The 18,446-nt window shown below is 56.0% G+C and overlaps 3 protein-coding genes across 5 annotated transcripts in view; 2 read left to right on the plus strand and 1 right to left on the minus strand.

Annotated features, from left to right (window-relative positions):
• Positions 1 to 4,446, plus strand: part of ilf3b (interleukin enhancer binding factor 3b) — a 28,254-nt gene extending 23,808 nt beyond the window's left edge. For 2 of the 3 annotated variants that reach the window (XM_042344671.1, XM_042344670.1), the window contains exons 19-21: positions 2,660 to 3,043; positions 3,708 to 3,815; positions 4,249 to 4,446. In XM_042344671.1, coding sequence (XP_042200605.1) covers positions 2,660 to 3,043; positions 3,708 to 3,815; positions 4,249 to 4,379 — 623 coding nt within the window. In that variant the 3' untranslated portion in view covers positions 4,380 to 4,446. Of the gene's footprint in view, positions 1 to 135; positions 811 to 2,659; positions 3,044 to 3,707; positions 3,816 to 4,248 lie in introns of those variants that run through there. The other variant, XM_042344672.1, reaches the window with a different exon arrangement.
• A 1,267-nt stretch (positions 4,447 to 5,713) lies between these two features.
• Positions 5,714 to 10,512, minus strand: qtrt1 (queuine tRNA-ribosyltransferase 1). The gene is made up of 10 exons (XM_042344703.1): positions 10,280 to 10,512; positions 9,920 to 9,988; positions 9,336 to 9,474; positions 8,779 to 8,857; positions 8,546 to 8,661; positions 8,160 to 8,298; positions 7,814 to 7,889; positions 7,419 to 7,528; positions 6,882 to 6,966; positions 5,714 to 6,314 (listed from the first exon to the last, which is right to left on the minus strand). The coding sequence occupies exons 1-10, from the start codon at positions 10,490 to 10,492 to the stop codon at positions 6,162 to 6,164; spliced, it is 1,179 nt and encodes a 392-aa protein (XP_042200637.1). The 5' UTR covers positions 10,493 to 10,512; the 3' UTR covers positions 5,714 to 6,161.
• Positions 10,513 to 15,610: 5,098 nt separating this feature from the next.
• LOC103172600 (uridine-cytidine kinase 2-A) lies at positions 15,611 to 18,446 on the plus strand (the record flags this gene model as incomplete). Its single annotated transcript, XM_042344737.1, is given in 4 exon segments — positions 15,611 to 15,723; positions 17,631 to 17,790; positions 18,038 to 18,134; positions 18,379 to 18,446. Coding segments are annotated over 4 exon segments (436 nt in total), but the record flags the coding sequence as incomplete, so codon positions are not given.

Genomic DNA, 18,446 nt, shown 5'->3' on the forward strand with positions numbered 1-18,446 from the left:
CCACTTGCACAAGCGGACAGGAGCAGAGAAATCTAAAAAAAAAACTTCAAAAACAACAAAAAAAAATGGCATTTCTTGCCTTGTACCAGACCAGCCTAATTTATTTTTTCTCTGCTCTCTGTCTCCCAACTGTAGGTGACTTTTTCAAAGACAGCTTCCAAGATTTTTCATCTGGCTAGAAGGTCAAAATCGATTTCCCCCAAAACCTCTCCCTCCCACATTGGTCTAATTTCACTTGAAACTCTGACGCCCACAAATCTGTAGACACTTGTCCTGGACTATGTTACTTCATCTGAACTGATTTGTTAACAGGGGCAACCCTCAGACTCTTAATAATGGGCTTGGACTCAGGATTGTGAACCCATTAGGTGGTGGGGGGGGTCCCCCGTTGGTTTGTTGTTTTTGCCAGCGATGATTATCGTCATTAACTCTTGATACCCTTTGCCGCTGCTCAATGAGAGGAGATGGACACGATCCAACAGTGTTTTTTGTGTGTTTTTTTTCTCTCCCTCGGAGGTGCAAGCAAACTGCGTGTTTAGAAGAATTAGTGTGCGTGTGCGAACACAGGAACAAAAAACTTTTTATTCTCGCAAATAGATGCAAATTCCCTCTTTCAGATTTTTTTTTCTATCCATTGTCAACTCCCCCAACAAGAACCACATACCCACCCTGACTCGTGCCAACTGGAGTGTTGAGTTTACATTAAATGCACCGTTGACGTTTACTGCCACCTGTCTTTGGCGCTGTTCGACATTGTGACTGACTTGAAGCCAAGTCTGGTGCGGTTAATAAAGACTCCGTTTTAATGAGGCGACTGGTCATGTTCTTCCTACTTACTGGTCCAGGGTTGTTCCACGTGGACCCTGTCAAGTCCGAGGCAGCTAATGCACGATTAACACTCTCCCTCTGTCTCTCCCTCCGCCTTGCTCTCTCCCTCCATCCACCTTCAGGTCACGCCTGAAGACCTTGCTATTCAACCGTGCCTACGGTCACCTGCCCCTCTCCCTCTGGCTCAGCGTTATGCTGCGCCACTGTCGAGCACTCTGGGACACTATCCCGCGTGAGGGGTCGCTGTGTAAATGCAAATTGTTGTTAGTTCTCACAGCCAAATTGGGGGCTACATTCACTGACTGGAGCCCGGGCTGTATTGTGATTTAACCTCAGGCCAATGTCCAAAGCAGTTTCTCATAACATTGTGGTATTGCTGCGATAGCAGTGGGTGTTGGGTGGAGTTGTTAGTGTCCTGTTCTGCTAAACGGGTGTATTGTTTACCTATATCTTCAGGGAGGCTGTTTATTGGGGAGATGGGTAGGGATCATCCTTGATTGATTGGATGTAAAGGCTGTAAAGTCAATGCCTAGGTTTACACCCCGGAGGGAGGGGGTCGGTCTGCAGTGCTCCATGTGCAGTTATCAGGTGAACTTTTTCAGGTGAATATTTTGACCCACGAAATATACAGTCAATTCACTTTACAGTTTGTTTCCCATAAAGCGCTTTGGGACATTTCGAAGACGTGATAAGGCGCTGTGTCAAATGCAAGAATTATTATTATTGAATCCTGTTACGCGAGGCGCGCGCTCTGTACGTGGGCGGGTGGTGATGCCCTGAATGTCACAGGTTATTGATGCACAAAACCCTGGTTAACAATTAGATACAGAGACAGTAAAGGACAGATCACTTTCCACTGGTGCTTTAGGAGTCATGGTCTGTCACTGACTGAGGTTTGGGTTAACTGGATGCTGTTACTGTTGAGGTAATGCTTTGTTCTTTTGCACATGGTGAGTGTATGTGGGAGGGAAGATCCTTTCAGGTGTGTGAGTATATCAGCAATAAGTCCAGTGAAAGAGAGAACCTTCTCACACAGCATTGTCCCAAATTGTTATTTTTAACCATATTCACTTTCCGGGGGTAATCCGTCCCTCCCCCCCCCCCCCCCCCCCAGAAATTGGTTACTCAATCCGTGACTGTTTGTGGGACGTCGCTGGGCGCAATTGGCTGCCGCCTTTCGCCAAAATACTCAAGTCACTCCACTTTCCAGTATATCCTGTGAAGCGCTTTGAGACGTCTCAATGATGTGATGGCGCTGTATCAAATGCAAGGATTGTTATTCCATTCTACTGGGAAAACAATCTGACGGATTTAATTTGGTCGCTGAGTAAGCGTGTGTTTGTCTTGGGGGGAGAAGCTCTTTCTCCTCGAGTGAATCACTGACCGACAAGTGGTGTGTGTTGGCCCCACCCTCACCCGGCTCCACTGGCTCCCTAACCCCTACCAACCTGTCCGCTGCTCAGCGGGCTTTGGCCTGCTTCACGTCCCCCGCCTTGCTCACCCCACTACTGGCAGGCCGGCCTTCACCCTCTCTGCCCCCACTCTCTGGAACTCCATACCACAGTCCCTCCACCTCATCCCCTCCCTCCTTCCCTGCCTCCCTCACCTCCCTGAAGACCTGTCTCAATACCCTCCTCTTCGACCGCTCCTTCGGTCACCCTCCTACCCTCCACCCCTCCTGATCCCAACCCCCAGCTCGGGTGCGAATCCCTGACTGTCCAGCGCCTTGGGACACCCTCCTGACGTGGAAGGCAGGCGCTGTGGAAATGTGATGTGTTTGTTGTCTGTCTCTCTGGTGAATCACTTACTGACCGGTTGCTTCCCCTCTCAGGTAACTACTACAACAGTGGCTACTCTGGCTCCGGGTCCTCCCCCGGTGGGTACGGTTACAGTCAGAGCGACGAGTACATCACCCCCCCTCCGAAGAAGCCGGTCAAGCCGCAGCCTCCCATGCAGAAACAGTCCTACGGCAGCTCTCCCTCCGGAGGCTATCAGTCCCAGCAATCCTCCTACAGCCCCAACCAGTACAGCAGCTACAGCCAGGCTCCCCTCTCGATCCCCGTCAAGCAGAAGTCCTACAGCAACCAGAACTACTCCTACACGGGCTCCTCCTCCTCCTCCTACAGCGGCTCCTACCCGGGACAGAGTGTGGGCAGCAACATGGACTACGACCGCAAGGGCGTCTCCGTCCTCTCGCGGTTCGGAGAGGAACCAGGCAAGCCACAGCCTCGTCGGAGAACGCGCTGCTTCGTGTTCCCCCCCCCCCCCCACTGTCGGCGGCCATCAGGCCTTCCGCCTCTTGGCCCCTCGTCTTCTGGAACCCGCGGCCCCTCCCTCGCCTCCTTCCGGGCTCATCTCGGGACCTTCCTCTTCGACTGACCGACCGCACTCCCTTCCCTCGGCTGGTTCGCAAATCCTTCTGAGACCTCCTAATCCCCTACCATCCTGCTCGCTCCCTTCCCCCGCTCAGCGGGCTCCGGCCTGCTTCACGTCCGTCGCCTCGCTCACCCCACTATTGGCGGGTGGGCCTTCCGCCACTCTGCCCCCACCCTCTGGAACTCCATCCCACAGTCCCTCTGCCTCATCCCCTCCCTCACCTCCTTCAAGGCCCATCTCAAGACCCTCCTCTTTGAGTGCCTTCGGCCGTCCGCCCGACGCGAAAGGGGCTCACTGTGTAAATGCAGTTTGTTGTCGTCGTTGTTGACGATTCCGACCCATTCCCATTCCTGTCTTGTGAGGCACAGCCATGTACACATGCGCCCACACGCCCCTGAGCTTTACAGTAGATCCAGTGAAACGCTACGAGCCGCTGTGTGACCAGCGCCTGTTACTCCCTGTCCCTGTGTGCGAGACTGACTGTGAGCGATGGTGTGTTACAGGCTACGGTGGCAGCTCGTCCTATGCCTCTGGAGGCACGTCTTCATATTCTTCCAACACACAGGGCGGCTACGGAGGGGGAGGAGGGGGCGGTGGAGGCTCGTACTCGGGTAAGATCCTCGGGTCTCGCTTCAGTGCAGTTCCTGAGGGTTGGAATCAAGGGGGCGGGGGGGGGGGGCGGCAGAGGGCAAGTTCGGTTGGGGGGGAGAAGACTGAAGGCTTGGTCAAAGGGGATGGTGTGTGTGTGGTGGGGAGGGGGTGTAGTGTGTGTGTATATAACGTGTGGAAGGTGGTTTGTGTCTTGTGTGTATAATGCGTGTGGGGGTTTGGGTGTATAATGTGTGAGGTGTGTATGTATAATGTGGAAGGGTGGTGTGTGTGTGTTGTGTATATAATGCGTGTGGGGGTGTGTGTGTGTATAATGTGTGGGGTGGGGGTGTGTGTGTGTAATGTGTGGGGGGGGGTGTCTGCGCGTGTGTGGGGTGGGGGGGGGGCGCGCACCAGTCCTCTCACTCCTAACACTGAGCTGTTGTTCCCTCACAGGCTACCAGTCCCAGGGAGGATATAACGCACCCTCTCCAGGGGGCTACGGCTCCAGCCCAACGTCTTATTCCAACCAGGGGGGTGGTTATGGCCGAGGGGAGCACAGCATGAACGCCTATCAGTACAGATAGAGCCCACCCGCCCGCCGGGGGCTGCCGGCCGACACACACACACACATACACACACACACGCACGCACGAACCCACCTCTTCCCCCCCCCCCCACCACCGCCCCTCGTTCTCTTATTTTCTAACTACTCTCTGTATCTTTTTTCTCGGAGACGCTGCTGATTGGGGAAATCCCCCGTGTGTGTGTGTGTGTGTGTGCGTGTGCGTGTGTGTCTGGGGGGGGGGGGGGTCGTACTCGCACGGACACGGTTTTCCTCACTAGCCCTGCGTTCTCCTGTTAGGGTTCAAGTTTCCCGGCATTCCTGTAGTCAGTCAGTCAGTCAGTGCTGTGCCTCAGTGTCACATTACCAGAGTGAAGACTCGGGACACCCCCCCCCCCCCGACCTCCCTGATGGCCGCGCACACACACACGCACAGTCGGTGACCTGACCTCCCTTTTGTGTGGCTATCTATTTACCTGTTCGGGGGGGGGGGTGTCAGCCTCACGTCAGTCCGTTCAGAGGGAGGGTGTTTCAGTAAGTTAAAGCTGTGAGCGAGGCGTTAAAAGAAGGGCCAGAGAAGAGGGGCTTCGTTGCTTTTCGTCCCGACACACTCTCGTCTGGGAACCTTGTGACTCGGTGCGTAATTCGCTACCGAATTAAACGCACTCCTCCTCTCTCCCCAAATCTGGAGGTTTGATTCACCGCTCACCATACGGAGCGCTGTTCGCTGTTCGTGCTGTAATATTTGATATTGCTCGGCGGCGATCTTGATCTCTTTATTTTTTTTTGCCGGTCTGGGGTTGAAATTCCTGCGCTCCTGGTTCGTTGGCACCTGTAACGGTTCCATTTTAAGGGAAAAAAGCCCCCGCCCGGGTTTTTTTTCTTTTTAAAATACTGCAGCGGATTAATTCCTGGCAAAGCCACCCAACTCGTAGCAGTCAGTCCCGTCTCTCTCTGCCTGGCAGTCAGAAAATGCTTTCACACTCACACTCTCTCCTCTTACTCTCTCTCTCTCTCTCTCTCGTGATACAAAATCTTCCGGATGATTTCTGGAAGTGAAAGCTTTGTGCTTTATTCTTAATTAAAAAAAAAACAATTGTACTGCTTTTTTTTTTGTTAGTTTTATAAAATTGTGTGAATTTTATTTTAAGATACCATGTGTTTTTTTTTGTACTTTATCCCTGTATTAGTTATGACCGTCTTGGAGTTGACATTGCTCATCAAAAGTGGTTGAATAAAAATGTTTATAAATTAAGTGGGGTCTGTGTTTGCCTGTGTGTGGGTGGGTGTGTGTGTGAGCTGTGTGTGTGTGTGCATTTGTATCTCTGGGGTTTCCATGTCTCGGTGCGATTGCAGGGAATTCTCAGCTCGGTTTGGAGATTCTCAAGCAAAGGTGATGGGTTTCCGCTGTGTCGCTGGACCTCCTCCCGACTTAACCAAAACGAAACCTGCAAAGTCATGGACCAGGACAGATTCCCACCGAACTGCTCTCCGCACTTGGTGTCCGAGTGCTCACTCCATCGGGTGTTTTGTGCACATCACAGGGAGACGTCGCACTGTGGCCGCAGTGAACCTCAGGTAAGGAGCGATTTGCATTTTTGCTTTCACACAAAGGTGAGTGTAGCGCTCTCTCTCTCTCTCTCTCTCTCTCCTCATTCACGAGGTCACGCTGATGCTGGTTGCGAAGTTGCCCACTCTCCCCCCCGCTGGGAGCTGGCGTTTGCCGACGGGCCTCACGCTCCCCTCGTAGCCTCGCTGTATTCACACCGGAAGCCGGGCTCCCAGCCCCCACCCCTTCCCGCCACTACTCCAGCCTGACGTTGACGGTCGCCAGGGCCTCCACAGCCCACCCAGGATAGTGCTCAGCACTGCCGTACATCCTCCTCATGAAGCTCTGGATAAACAGCGGGAAACGCTGCTCCTCAATACTGTCCCGGATCGCACTCATGAGGTGCAGCTGCAAACACAGGGAGCGGAGCTCACAACACACTGCACTTTGGTAATAGCGCCTTTAACATCAGGATATCCCAAGGCACCCGCCCCACACCACCCGCACCCCCCAACTACCCCCACACACACCACCCGCACCCCCCAACTAACCACACACCACCCGCACCCCCCAACTAACCCCACGCACACCACCCGCACCCCCCAACTAACCCCACGCACACCACTCGCACCCCCCAACTAACCCCACCCGCATCCCCCTACTAACCCCACACACACCACCCGCATCCCCCTACTAACCCCACGCACACCACCACCCCCACACACAAATCCAACACATAACCCCCCCCACACACACACACACAACAAATTTGCCGCTATTGCAAGTTTCACATAACTCATGATTCGCATAAGTTACATTAAATGTCTGGTCCCGACCGATGCAACTTGTGTGAGGTTCTAGGTAGCGAATCACAGCAAGACCGGTATCCCCTCCCCCCCCACCCCCACAAACACCCCCACATCTCCCGAGCTCCAGTCCAGCTCAGCCTCTCACACCAGCTCCTGGGCCACTCACCTGGTAGGCGATGTTGTGGATGGTGATGTGGTGAAGAGCAGCTGTGTCACTTTTGTAGAGGGTGTGGAGATAAGCTCGCGTGTACCTGGGACACACACAGCCCAGCGTCACGTACACATCAGCCCAGTGGCGCCTAATAATCCCTTCCAAAAACTAAACCAATAACGCGGTCATTCAATCCACGGCTGTTTGCGGAGACGCTGCCGCGTTTCACCCACAAAAAACAGTCAATTTCACTTGACGGTACATTGTGTGAAACACTTTATTTAATGAGACGTCCCACGGCCTGACTCTGAGCTCAGTCCGTGCCCTGTTCAGGCAGATGCGGGGCTGTTGGTAAAAGAGAAGGGAGTTTCTCTCTCTCCCCCCTATCCCCCCCACTCCCCGGTGTCCTGGCTGACAATCCACCAGTTAAATTGGTCGCTCATTTCATGGCTGCTTTGTGGGACAATGCTGTGCGCAAAATGACAGTGCCGAGGCCGGGCAATGAGGTGTGAACTTTAGTGCAGACAGACAGACAGACGCTGACAGTCTCACCTCTGACACGTGGGGCAGTTGCACTCGGTATCGATGGGCTGGAAATCCTTGGCATATTGTTTGTTCTTCAGCTGGAGCGACCCCCAGGGCACGAGAGCAGAGCCGAACCTCTAAGAAGACGGGGACGAGAGGTTAGAAAGCTCAGCGCTGGGGGGGGGGGGTCAGAGAGCAAAGAGAGGCTTTCATCGAGACCTCAATTCATCCGGCTCAGCGTCCTGCTCCGCCACTGTCGAGCGCTCGGGGACATTACCCTGTGTGAGGGGCGCTGTGTAAGGTTCAATCACTACACCAGCAGCCGGCAGGCCGGTCAGTCTCTGCGAAGGTCACCGAGGAACACTCCCCCCCCCCCCCCCCCAGCTAGTGTAGTGACTGTGAAACTCGTTGTATAAACTTACTGCTGTCCTGGTGGGGAAAACGCAGTCAAACATATCACAGCCCAGAGCCACACAGACGACGAGATCGGTCGCATATCTGCACACAGAGAGAAACGGTCTTTAATCTGAGCTCTGCAGATCCCAGACAGGAATCGGGCTGAGACGTCTGGTTAAACACGGCCACATAAACCCCAGAAACATGGCTCCCAAACTGACCATTGTCCAGCCTCAGCTTTAGAGGAACCTGTTCATGTAACGCCCAGGGGCCGGTCATTTTAAAGACAACATGGGTAGGGGTCCCAGCATCGTTGCTCTAATAGCATCAAGTGTGTGTGTGCGCGTGTGTGCGCACGCTGTGGCCTCCTACCCTACGCCCATGAGGTAACGGGGTTTCTCTCGCGGCAGGAAGTCAGTGCTGAGCGTCACCATCTTCCAGAAGTCGTCCTTCTCCTCCCCCCCACTCAGCCCCCCGATGGCAAACCCCGGCACATCCCGCTTAATCATCTCTGAAATCACAAAGAGAGAGAGGGGGGAGGGGGTCACCACAGAGAGAGAGAGAGGGGCGTATCAGCACAGAGGGGGGGGGGTCAGCACAGAGAGAGAGGGGTATCAGCACAGGGGGGGGGGGCTCAGCCCACAAAGAGAGAGAGAGGGTCAGCACACAGAGAGAGGGGGGTATCAGCTCAGAGAGAGAGGGAGAGGAGGGCTATGGAGGATTATTATTAATCCCCCCCCCCACCAGCGCTCACTGACCTGTCAGACACACTCGCCTCAGCTCAGCGTTCAGTCCCCCCTGAATGATGGCAAACAGGTTCTGTTTTTCGAGGTTCCTGTTGGCTGCGATGCAGCGATCCAACCACCGGATAGACCTGACAGGAGAGACAGTGATCCAGTCAGCCAGTGGCCTCCCCTCCCCAGCTGTTACCTGTGGATGCCTACCCCCCCCCCCCAACCACCTCTCCCCCCACCCCACCCCTCCCTGGTACCTGTACATGGCCTCCTCCACCCGGGACCCCGAGATGGTGCTGCTCACAACATCGTCCAACTGCATCATGATGTCCGAGCCTGAGCCGGGCAGGAAACACAGTGAGAGAGATGGAGAGAGAAACGGAGGGAGACGGAAGCAGTCAATTCCCCCCCCACCCCCCCACCCGCCCCCCAACATTTGTACAGCGCCTTTCACGTGGGGAGGACGTCCCAAAGCAGTGGTGTGCGCGAGTAACTGCGGTATCAGTGGAACAGATGGACACGACGCATCAATTTTACCCAAAACCTCTGTGCGGTGTGTGTGTGTGTGTGTGTGTGTAAGAACAGAACCTCAACCCTATAGATACCGAGGAGGTGGGAGATCAGCAGCTTGGGCAGAGGGGGGGGGCAGAGGGGGCGGAGTGGGGGAGGAGGGTGGGGGCAGAGGGGGGGGGGAGGAGGGTGGGGGCAGAGGGGGGGGAGGAGGGGGGGGCAGAGTGGGGGAGGAGGGTGGGGGCAGAGTGGGGGGAGGAGGGGGGGCAGAGGGGGGGGGGGGGAGGGTCAGTCACTATGTTACCCAGAGCGTTCTGGATGTGGATGGATTTCTCCGGTGACAGGAGGGTCTCTTTGCCGTCGTACGGGGAACAGAAACGCACACCTTCCTCCGTCACCTCCGACAGCTCCACCAGAGACACCATCTGAAAACCCCCACTGTCCTGAGCACAGACAGAGACACAGACAGACCCGTCAGGAGCCGAGTGACCTGCAAACAGCCCCCTCCCCCCCCCCCAACAACCCCCCCTCCCCCCCCCCCAACAACCCCCCTCCCCCCCAACCAACGCCCCCCTCCCCCCCCCAACAACCCCCAACAACAAGAACACATTATATTTAAGATAAGAGCAGCAGTCGCTGTCCCCCTCTCTCTGTAGATGCCGCCTGACCCGCGGGCAATTAATCACAGAGGCTTTCACGTGTGGGAGGACGTCCCAATGCCGCGTGTGTGTGTGTGTGTGTGTGTGTATGTCTGTGTGTGTGTGTGTCTGTGTGTGTGTGTGTGTGTGTATGTCTGTGTGTGTGTGTGTGTGACACAACGCGCACTCCCCGACCCCGGTGACACCCCTCCGGGCTAACCCGCGACCCGGTGCGCAGTCCGCGCCTCACCGTCAGCAGCGCTCGCTTCCAGTTCATGAAGCCGTGCAGTCCCTTCGCCTTCGTGATCAGCTCCGGGCCCTGTGGGGGCGAGAGGGCAAAACCGCGCTTACTGTCGCGTCAAAACGTCGCCCGGGAAACCGCAGCGGCCCGTCAGGGCGGGAGAGCAGAGTGGGGGGGGGGGGGGGGCATTGTGAAGCGGGGGGTGGGGGGGGGGATTGTGAAGCGGGGGGTCCGCGGTGGGGGAGAGAGCGAGAGAGAGAAACCCCTTCCCCCCCCCCCCCCCCCCGGGGACTCGCGTGGCCGAGGTTGGGGGCTGGGGGTTGACCGGAGGGCCGGGTGCGGCCCGCGGGCCGCGGCAGGCTGACTCACGGGCCGGTTGCCCAGGTGGTAGGTGTTGCCGAGGCAGATCTGACAGTCCAGGGCCTCCAACTGCCCCGCGGTGATGCCCTTCAGGGTTCCCTGGGTCCCCACCGGCATGAAGACGGGGGTCAGGACCGTGTGGTGCGGGAGGCGGAGGCGGCACAGTCGGGCCTTGGTCACCCGGCACTCGGCCACGAGCTGCAGCGACAGCGGCGCCGCCATTTTCCCGCCTCGCACTTCCCGCCCACAGACCGGAACCGGAAACCGCGCCATGGCAACCGCGGCGCCTGGCAACAGGAAGCGTGGTCCATGCCTGGTCCTTGGCAACCAACTCTCCTGGCAACCAGACCCCTAGTAACCAAACCCCTCCCACCACCGGCAACCAGACCCCTAGTAACCAACCCCCCCCCCCAGCAACCAGACCCCTAGTAACCACCACCCCCTGGCAACCAGAACCCTAGTAACTAACCAAATCCCCCCCCCCCAGCAATCGGACCCCTAGTTACCAACCACCCCCCCCCCACACCCAGCAACCAGAGCCCGAGTAATCAACCCCTCCCCCCCCCCCGGTAACAAGACCCCCAGTAACTAAACCCATCCGACAACAAGACCCCTAGTAACGAGGCTCCTGGCAACCAGACCCCCTGACAACTTGTCTCCAAGACAACGTGGCATCCAGACCCCATGGGAACCACATCCCATGGCAACCAGGCCCCTGGCCCTTAGCAACCACATCCCATGGCAACCAGACCCCACGGTAACCTGGCTGTGGTCCCTGGCTCTCATTGTGGAAGGCCAGGCCTGGGGGAAGCCTGGCAATAGTGGGGACGGAGTGGAGCAGAGACAGGAGCAAGACCCACCCGGTTTACAGGCTGAAGTGTGGTTTGTCCCCTGCTCCCCCAGACCCGCGACCCTACCACCCGACCTGGGCCCCAGACCCCAGCCTGTGATGGCACCAAGGTCCCCAACCATTATATCTGGGGGATTGTCAGCCTGGAAACCGGGAGAAACTCTCCCTCTCTTCCTACAGTGTCACCGTATCTTTGACCTGTGGCGGACAGGAGCGCAGGTTACTGTCACCTGAAGGACAGCGGCTCTGACAACGGAGAATCTTCTGACCCAGAGGTGAGAGGTAACTACACTTCACAGTATATCAGGTGCAACGCTTTGAGATGTCTTGACGACATGATTGATGAGATGCTATGTCAAATGCAAAGATTATTGATTGATTCCCATTAATATTCTTTCTATTTGCTGACACAGCCGGTTAGGAAGCCTGCAACAGACACGAAATGGAACTCATCCACAAAGGAAGTCTTGAAGCCAGGAGCTTCCCATCAATGAAGGTGGGTAATTAATTAATTGATCAGTTTATTGAGCCTCTTTGGACTGGGCTGGGACAGCCTGGTTCCATCTGGTTTTGATATTAATGGTATAAAAGCCCACATGCAAAGCGAGAGGCTTCAGTTATGTCTGGGGGATGTTACTTTAGGGATGTGTGTGAGAGAGCAGCAGAACCAGAAGGTTAAATGCTGTGGTAAGTAATGTGCCAAAGAGTTTACTATTTGAAAGGAATGACAACCCTTCGGAATTCATCCCACAGTCCCTCCGCCTGGTCCGTTTGCGTTGCAGCTAACAGGACAAGGCAGCGTGGAGGAATGGAGCCGGTGATCCCCGGTCCCCAGCAGCTGACGGAGGGGGCAGTTCAACGCATCAAGACGAGCTGGAACCTGGAAGTCCAAGCCCTGCAGGAGAAGCACAGTACCCAGGCCGTCCAGCTACGACAGGACCCGGCGTATTACAAGCAGCAACTGGAAAAGATCCTTCACGGTGAGGAACAGGAGGCAGGTGGGCCTTCAGCCTCTCTACCTCCACCCTCTCTACCTCCACCCTCTGGAACTCCATCCCACAGTCACTCCGCCTCACACCCTCCCTTGCCTCCTTCAAGACCTGTCTCAAGACCCCTCCTCTTGTACTCCGACCCTCCCCACCTAACCAGCTCAGGTGCAGATGGAACCCTGACTGTCCAGCGCCTTGGGACGTCCTCCTGATGTGAAAGGTGCTAAACAAAAATATGTTGTTACTGTTTACTAACTCACTCACTGATAATAGTGTTTCTGTAGATTAGTTTTATTTGGGATTTACCTCCCCTTCAATCGCAACCATTGTAAAAAAAAATCAGCTGCCGTGTTTCACCCACAGAATACAGTCACTTCACTTTACAGTCTACTCTGTGAAGCGCTTTGAGACGGGATAAGGCACTGTATCAAATGCAAGGATTATTATTATTATAAACCAGATTTTTTTNGTCTCTTTTTCAGTTAAAGCTCAGCTTCCCCTTCACTCAGACACGGAGAGTTTCCTGGCGCACAACCCTTCTCCTGCTCGCTGTCCGCAAGCCTGCTGTGGCGTTACCGGGGAAGTGAGGTGAGTGAGTGAACCTTTTAAAACAAATAGACTGCTTGGTATTAAAGCAGAGCTCAGCTCCAGCACTGTTTCCTGAGTTGCTCAAGCCCTGACCTTTAATTACCTCTCAAAGGCAGATTCCCAGGACCCCAACTTGCATTTACACAGCACCCTTCATGCCGGGTAGTGTCCCGGAGTGCTTAAGAGTGGCGGAGTCTGACCCCAAGCCAAGGGGGCGAGGGAGGGGAGGGGGAAGTGACCCTAAGCACTGTCAAAAAGGAAGGTGTTTAGGCAGGTTTTGAAAGTTGGCAGGGCGGAGAGATTGAGCAAGAGAGTTTTGGGGCGTAGTGTCGTCAGCCGAGCGGAGGCAGCAGGTGGTGGAGTGGGGGGGGGAAGGATAAGCAGATCGGAGAGGCGCAGAGGTGTCAGGGCAGGCAGGGAATTGAAACCAAGGTGGCTCAAGACAGGAGCTCCTTTGCCTCTGTGGCAGGTTAGTGCAGGCCTGGGCACTGCGCTACCCTGTAAGAGATGCTGTGCTTTGGATAAGAGGGTTGCAGTTGCAGAGCCAGTGTAGCTTGTCGGGCTGAGCGACTTCTGTTCCGAGCTGTATTCTCGCACGTGACTGGTTTGTGCGTCTCTGTTGTGTGTTCCTAGCCGCTTGGTGTCACCGCTGCCCGGAGATCGAGAACGAGCGCCGAGGGCTGAGCGAGCCGTGGCAGGAGGCCAGGGGCGGAGGCAGGACACGGTGAGGCAGCCCCCAGCTAGGACTCTCTACGGGGAGATGCAGAAAGCCATGTCCCTGCAGCAGAGACGACGGGCTGTGCGAGCGACATCGCCAAATCCCTCTCCCAGCTCGGCAACATCCTGCAGTCGGTGTCTCTCGGTTCCTCACCGTGCTTCGTCGATGGCTCACTCAGGTACACACCGCAAGCACATGTGCTTCCACATTCATTCACTCAATCCACGACTGTTTGTGGGACGCTGCTGTGCAGAATTGGCTGCCACGTTCGCCCACACATCAGTCACTACACTTTACAGTGTATCCTGTGAAGCGTTTGAGACGTCTCGATGACATCTTGATAATAATAATCCTCGCATTTGATACAACGTCTTATCACGTCTTTGTGACGTCTCAAAGCGCTTCACAGGTTATGCTGTGAAGTGAATTGACTGACGTTTTATGGGTGAAATCTGATAAGGCGCTATATCAACTGCAAAGATTATTATTCCTCTGCGTCCATCAGCGAGAGACTGTGGCCACCTGCTCCCCGTTCTCTTATACAGGGACTCAATGTGGGAACAGCTGGGAGCTGCGGGGGGCTCGAGTCCACGAGAAGCCAGGCGGGAGACAAGAAACCGGAGTCGGGACAAAGCGAGCGGAGGGGAAAGGATTCTGCGCCGAGGTCAGCCATCGCCGCGAGGGGAGCAGCACCGCCCACTGTCAGCGCCCAGCACCGGCCTGACCCGCCGTCAGGCCTCCGCGGACACCAGCTCCGAGCTGCCGGGAAACAGGCCCCAGAAACGCAAGGTCACGTGGGCTGACCCCATTGTCGTCTCCTGGCCTCGCTCCTCCCGCTATCCGACTTGGCAATGAGGGGGCGTTGGGGAATGGCTGGGCTAACGTGGGATCTCTGTGCCTCAATCGGTGAGCAATGTGAAGTGGAACAGAATCTCTCTACATATCAAAAAGTCGTGATATCTACCCTATTATCTAAAATAAACATAATTTCTTTAAGACTTATCAGATATTGTAACGGTATCACGGCTTTTTGGCTCTGCAACTGCACCCTGTATATATTTACTTTAAACTGTCTGAATACGTATTTGATTTATATTGTGTGTGTGTGTGTGTGGAGGGGGTGGGGTGGGGGAAAGGGGGTGTGTTATGGTTCTGAACTCTGCCTTTCAGCCTGTCTGCATATTTTGTGTTCACGCAAAGTAACACTCACTGAATCCACAAAACCCACAGACTCCTGTGAATGCAACACAACTGTTTATTTACTAAGCAATAAATTTATGTACCCTAATTTCCAACTCGGTTTTACGTCTCATCCAAAGGGTGGGAGTGGGGGTAGGGGGGTCTCTCTCCCTATGTGGGCATTACACGCTCTGGGTGGAGGAGGGTGATTCTGTCTCTGCGTGTGCGCGTTTGTGTGCGTGGGTAGGGATCTCCCTGTGTGGTTGGGGGGCAGGGGTGTCTCTGTGTGGCTGGGTGGGGGGGAGGTAGGGGTCTCTCTGTGTGGCTGGGTGGGGGGTAGGGGTCTCTGTGTGGCTGGGTGGGGGGTGGTGTGGGTAGGGGTCTCTCTGTGTGGCTGTGTGTGGGGGGTGTGGGTAGGGGTCTCTCTGTGTGGCTGTGTGTGGGGGGGTGTGGGTAGGGGTCTCTCTGTGTGGCTGGGTGGGGGGTGGTGGGGGTAGGGGTCTCTGTGTGGCTGTGTGTGGGGGGGTGTGGGTAGGGGTCTCTCTGTGTGGCTGGGTGGGGGGTGGTGTGGGTAGGGGTCTCTGTGTGGCTGTGTGTGGGGGGGTGTGGGTAGGGGTCTCTGTGTGTGGCTGGGTGGGGGGTGGTGGGGGTAGGGGTCTCTGTGTGGCTGGGTGTGGTGGGGGGTAGGGGTCTCTGTGTGGCTGGGATGGGGGGGGTCTTTCACACACAGGAATAGGGAGAGGGAGAGAGAGAGAGAGACACGTGGCCGCTCAGGCACCTGCAGTGAAGGCCAAGGCACCTTCTGGTGGGAGAGGGAGGGCTTGACATCCAGGCGCAACCTAACTTGACGCCAGCGAGAGGGCGGGGCTCTGCGTGGGGAGGCGTGACGGGCAGCCCGGCCCGACCAATGGAGCGCGGGGGAGGGGCGGAACCGACCAATGGGGGCGGGCGGGCGGCGGCACGTCGGGTCCGCGGCGCGCTATAAGAGACGCGGCGCCGGGCGCTCGGCCGCCAGTCAATGTCGGCGAGGATGGCGGGCGACGCGGCTGCAAAGGCCGCCGCCGAGAGGAGGCTCCAGCAGCAACGGCCTTTCCTCATCGCCGTCAGCGGCGGCACGGCCAGCGGCAAAGTACGTAGAGCGCGCGAGAGAGAGAGCGGTTTTAAGAGGGGGGGGGGGGGGGAAAGAAAAAAAAAAACCCCGTTTACCTCAGGGTTTTTGACCCCATTCGTTCCTTTCGCTCTGATTTTTTTTTCTCTCTCTCTCTCGCCGCTCTCTTCGTCATTTGGCCGTTGGAAAGAGCCGCGTGGACGGACGGGCGGACGCTGCGGCGCATGCGCACTGCTCCCTCCTCCTCCTCCTCCTCCCCCCCCCCCGCCGCCGCCGCGCGGAGTGATCGGGTGGCACTTCTTTTCCCCCCTCTCTCTCTCTCTCCCTCTCTGGCTCGGCGCGCATGCGGGTGATGAGGTCAAGGACGAGTCGCGCGCGTGCGCACGCGCGCCCCCCTTCCCCCTCCCCCCCCCCTTTTTCTCTGGTCGGTGTGTCTCCGCTCCGCTCGCTCTCTTTTCTTTTTTCCCGACCCCGCCCCGATTGATGGTTCGTTGTTTCACGTGCGCGGCCGTCAGGTCAAGAGCGGGCGGGCGGGCGGGGGGGAAGGGGAGACGAGGAAGCAGGTGGGAGGGCTCCTTGCTGCAGACACCTGGTCACCTGTGTGTGTGTGTGTGTGTGTGGGGGAGTGAGTGTGTTGTATATTTTTTTTCTTGGATTCTCCCCCCATTTGACTCCTTTGTGTGCGCGGATGGATGTTACGCCGAGGAGGATTTTCGGTTGTTATTTTCGAGGCGCGGGGAAAAAAAAAAATGACACCGGGGGCGGGTGTGCGCGTACGTGCTATGTACGGTCCGCGTGGCCACGCGCCGCGCTTGCGTTCGGGGTACGGCGTCTTATCCCCCGCCCTCCAGGCGCCCCGAAGCGCTCCGCGGCCCTGACAGCAACGGCGGTGGACAGCCCCCCCGGCGTTCGACCCCGGCGGCCTCGAGCCGTCCCGCAGCGCTTCCCGGCATCCGCCGCGCCGCCCGGTTGCGCTGCCCCCGACGCGTGCCCGCGGGACGCCCCGCCGGTCGGAGTGACCCCGATTTGTTGTTTTAGGGCGTTACTGTCAAGCGGGCGGGACTGTGTATTGTGGGGGGTGGGTGTGCGGGGGGGAGGCCCCGAGTGAAACGTTTTCGCCGCCGGTTCGGGTGGGCGTGTTTGAGGCGTCTCGAAGCGCCTCGCGGAACGTACTGTTGGGGTGCAGTGACTGTCCGTTTTGTGAGCGCGAAGGTAATCCGGGTCTGTGGGTGACCTGATTTGTGGGCGGGAGTGGAATGAGGACTTTCACAGCCAATATCAGGGGAAGGAGATTATTGGAGAGCCGCTGGATGGCAGACTGACTGACTGACTGACTGACTGACCAGCTTTATGGCAGCCACAAATCACAATTAGTACAGTAGTTCCCTGTGGTTGATTGCGGCTGCTTTCTGTCTGGTATATCTAGTTCTATCTGGAATCCTCCAGCTCAGTGGTTAGAGCAATCGCCTCGCAAGCGAGAAGACGGGTTTGAATCCCGGTAGGCGGGAACGTTGGACAAGTTTCCTTACTCCACGCGCTTCTGTTGACCCGGTAAATAGGAACCCGGTTGATAGTCGATTTGTGGATTGCTTTTCCGGGAATAATAATTCCTTAACAATCACTGAATCCGCGACTGTTTGTGAGTCACTGCTGTGCACAATTGGCTGCCACGTTTTGCCCACAAAATATACAGTCAATTCACTTTACAATCTATTCTGTGAAGTGCTTTGAGCTGACTCAATGACATGATAAGGCACTACATCAGATGCAAGGATGATTATTATATCAGGGGAAGGAGATTAGATAGCCGCTGAGTCTGTGTTAGCCACAAATTGCAACTGGTGCAGTAGTTCTCTGGTTTATTGCCAATGCTTTCTGTATGGTGTATCTCAACGCTATGTTGATGTGGTTTGTTTTTTTTTGCCCAGTCCTCGGTGTGTCAGAAGATCGTGGAGCTCCTGGGGCAGAACAAAGTGGACCAACACCAGAGGCAAGTGGTGATCCTGAGCCAGGACAGTTTCTACCGGGTGCTGACGGTGGAACAGAAAACCAAAGTCAGTAAAGGACAATACAACTTCGATCATCCAGGTACCCTGCCCTACGCAGCCTGACAGCTGAGATACACAAGGATAATAATAATAATAATCCTTGCATTTGATATAGCGTCTTGATCACGTCTTTGAGACACCTCAAAGCACAGAATATACTAAAGTGAATTGACCGTATATCTTGTGAGCGAAGTGCGGCGGCCAATTGCACACAGCAGAGCCTCCACACACAGTCGGGGATTGAGTGTGCCCAGTGCAGTCTGACCTCCTGGTTTGTTCCCACGCAGATGCCTTTGACAATGAGCTGATACTGCGGACCCTCAAGGACATTATCAGCGGCCGAACGGTTCAGATTCCTGTCTACGATTTTGTGGTTCATTCTCGGTACGCACAGGCTTTTTTTTCATTTTTCCCTCTTGACTCTGTCTATGCTTCTCTCTCTGCCCTGTGTCTCTCTCTCTCTCTCTCTCTGACTTTGTCTTTCTCTCCCTCTGTCTCTGTACCTGGTGCTCAGTCTCTCTCTGCCTGTGTGTGTGTGTCTCTCTCTCTTTGCTGTGACTCACACTCTCTCTGTCTGTGTGTGTGTCTTTCTCTCTCTGCTGTGACTCACTCTCTCACTCTCTGGCAGGAAGGAGGAGATGGTGACGGTTTATCCGGCTGATGTGGTTCTGTTTGAGGGGATCCTGGTTTTCTACT

Source organism: Callorhinchus milii, unplaced genomic scaffold, assembly GCF_018977255.1.
Source record: "Callorhinchus milii isolate IMCB2004 unplaced genomic scaffold, IMCB_Cmil_1.0 Scaffold29, whole genome shotgun sequence".
NCBI lineage: Eukaryota > Metazoa > Chordata > Chondrichthyes > Chimaeriformes > Callorhinchidae > Callorhinchus > Callorhinchus milii.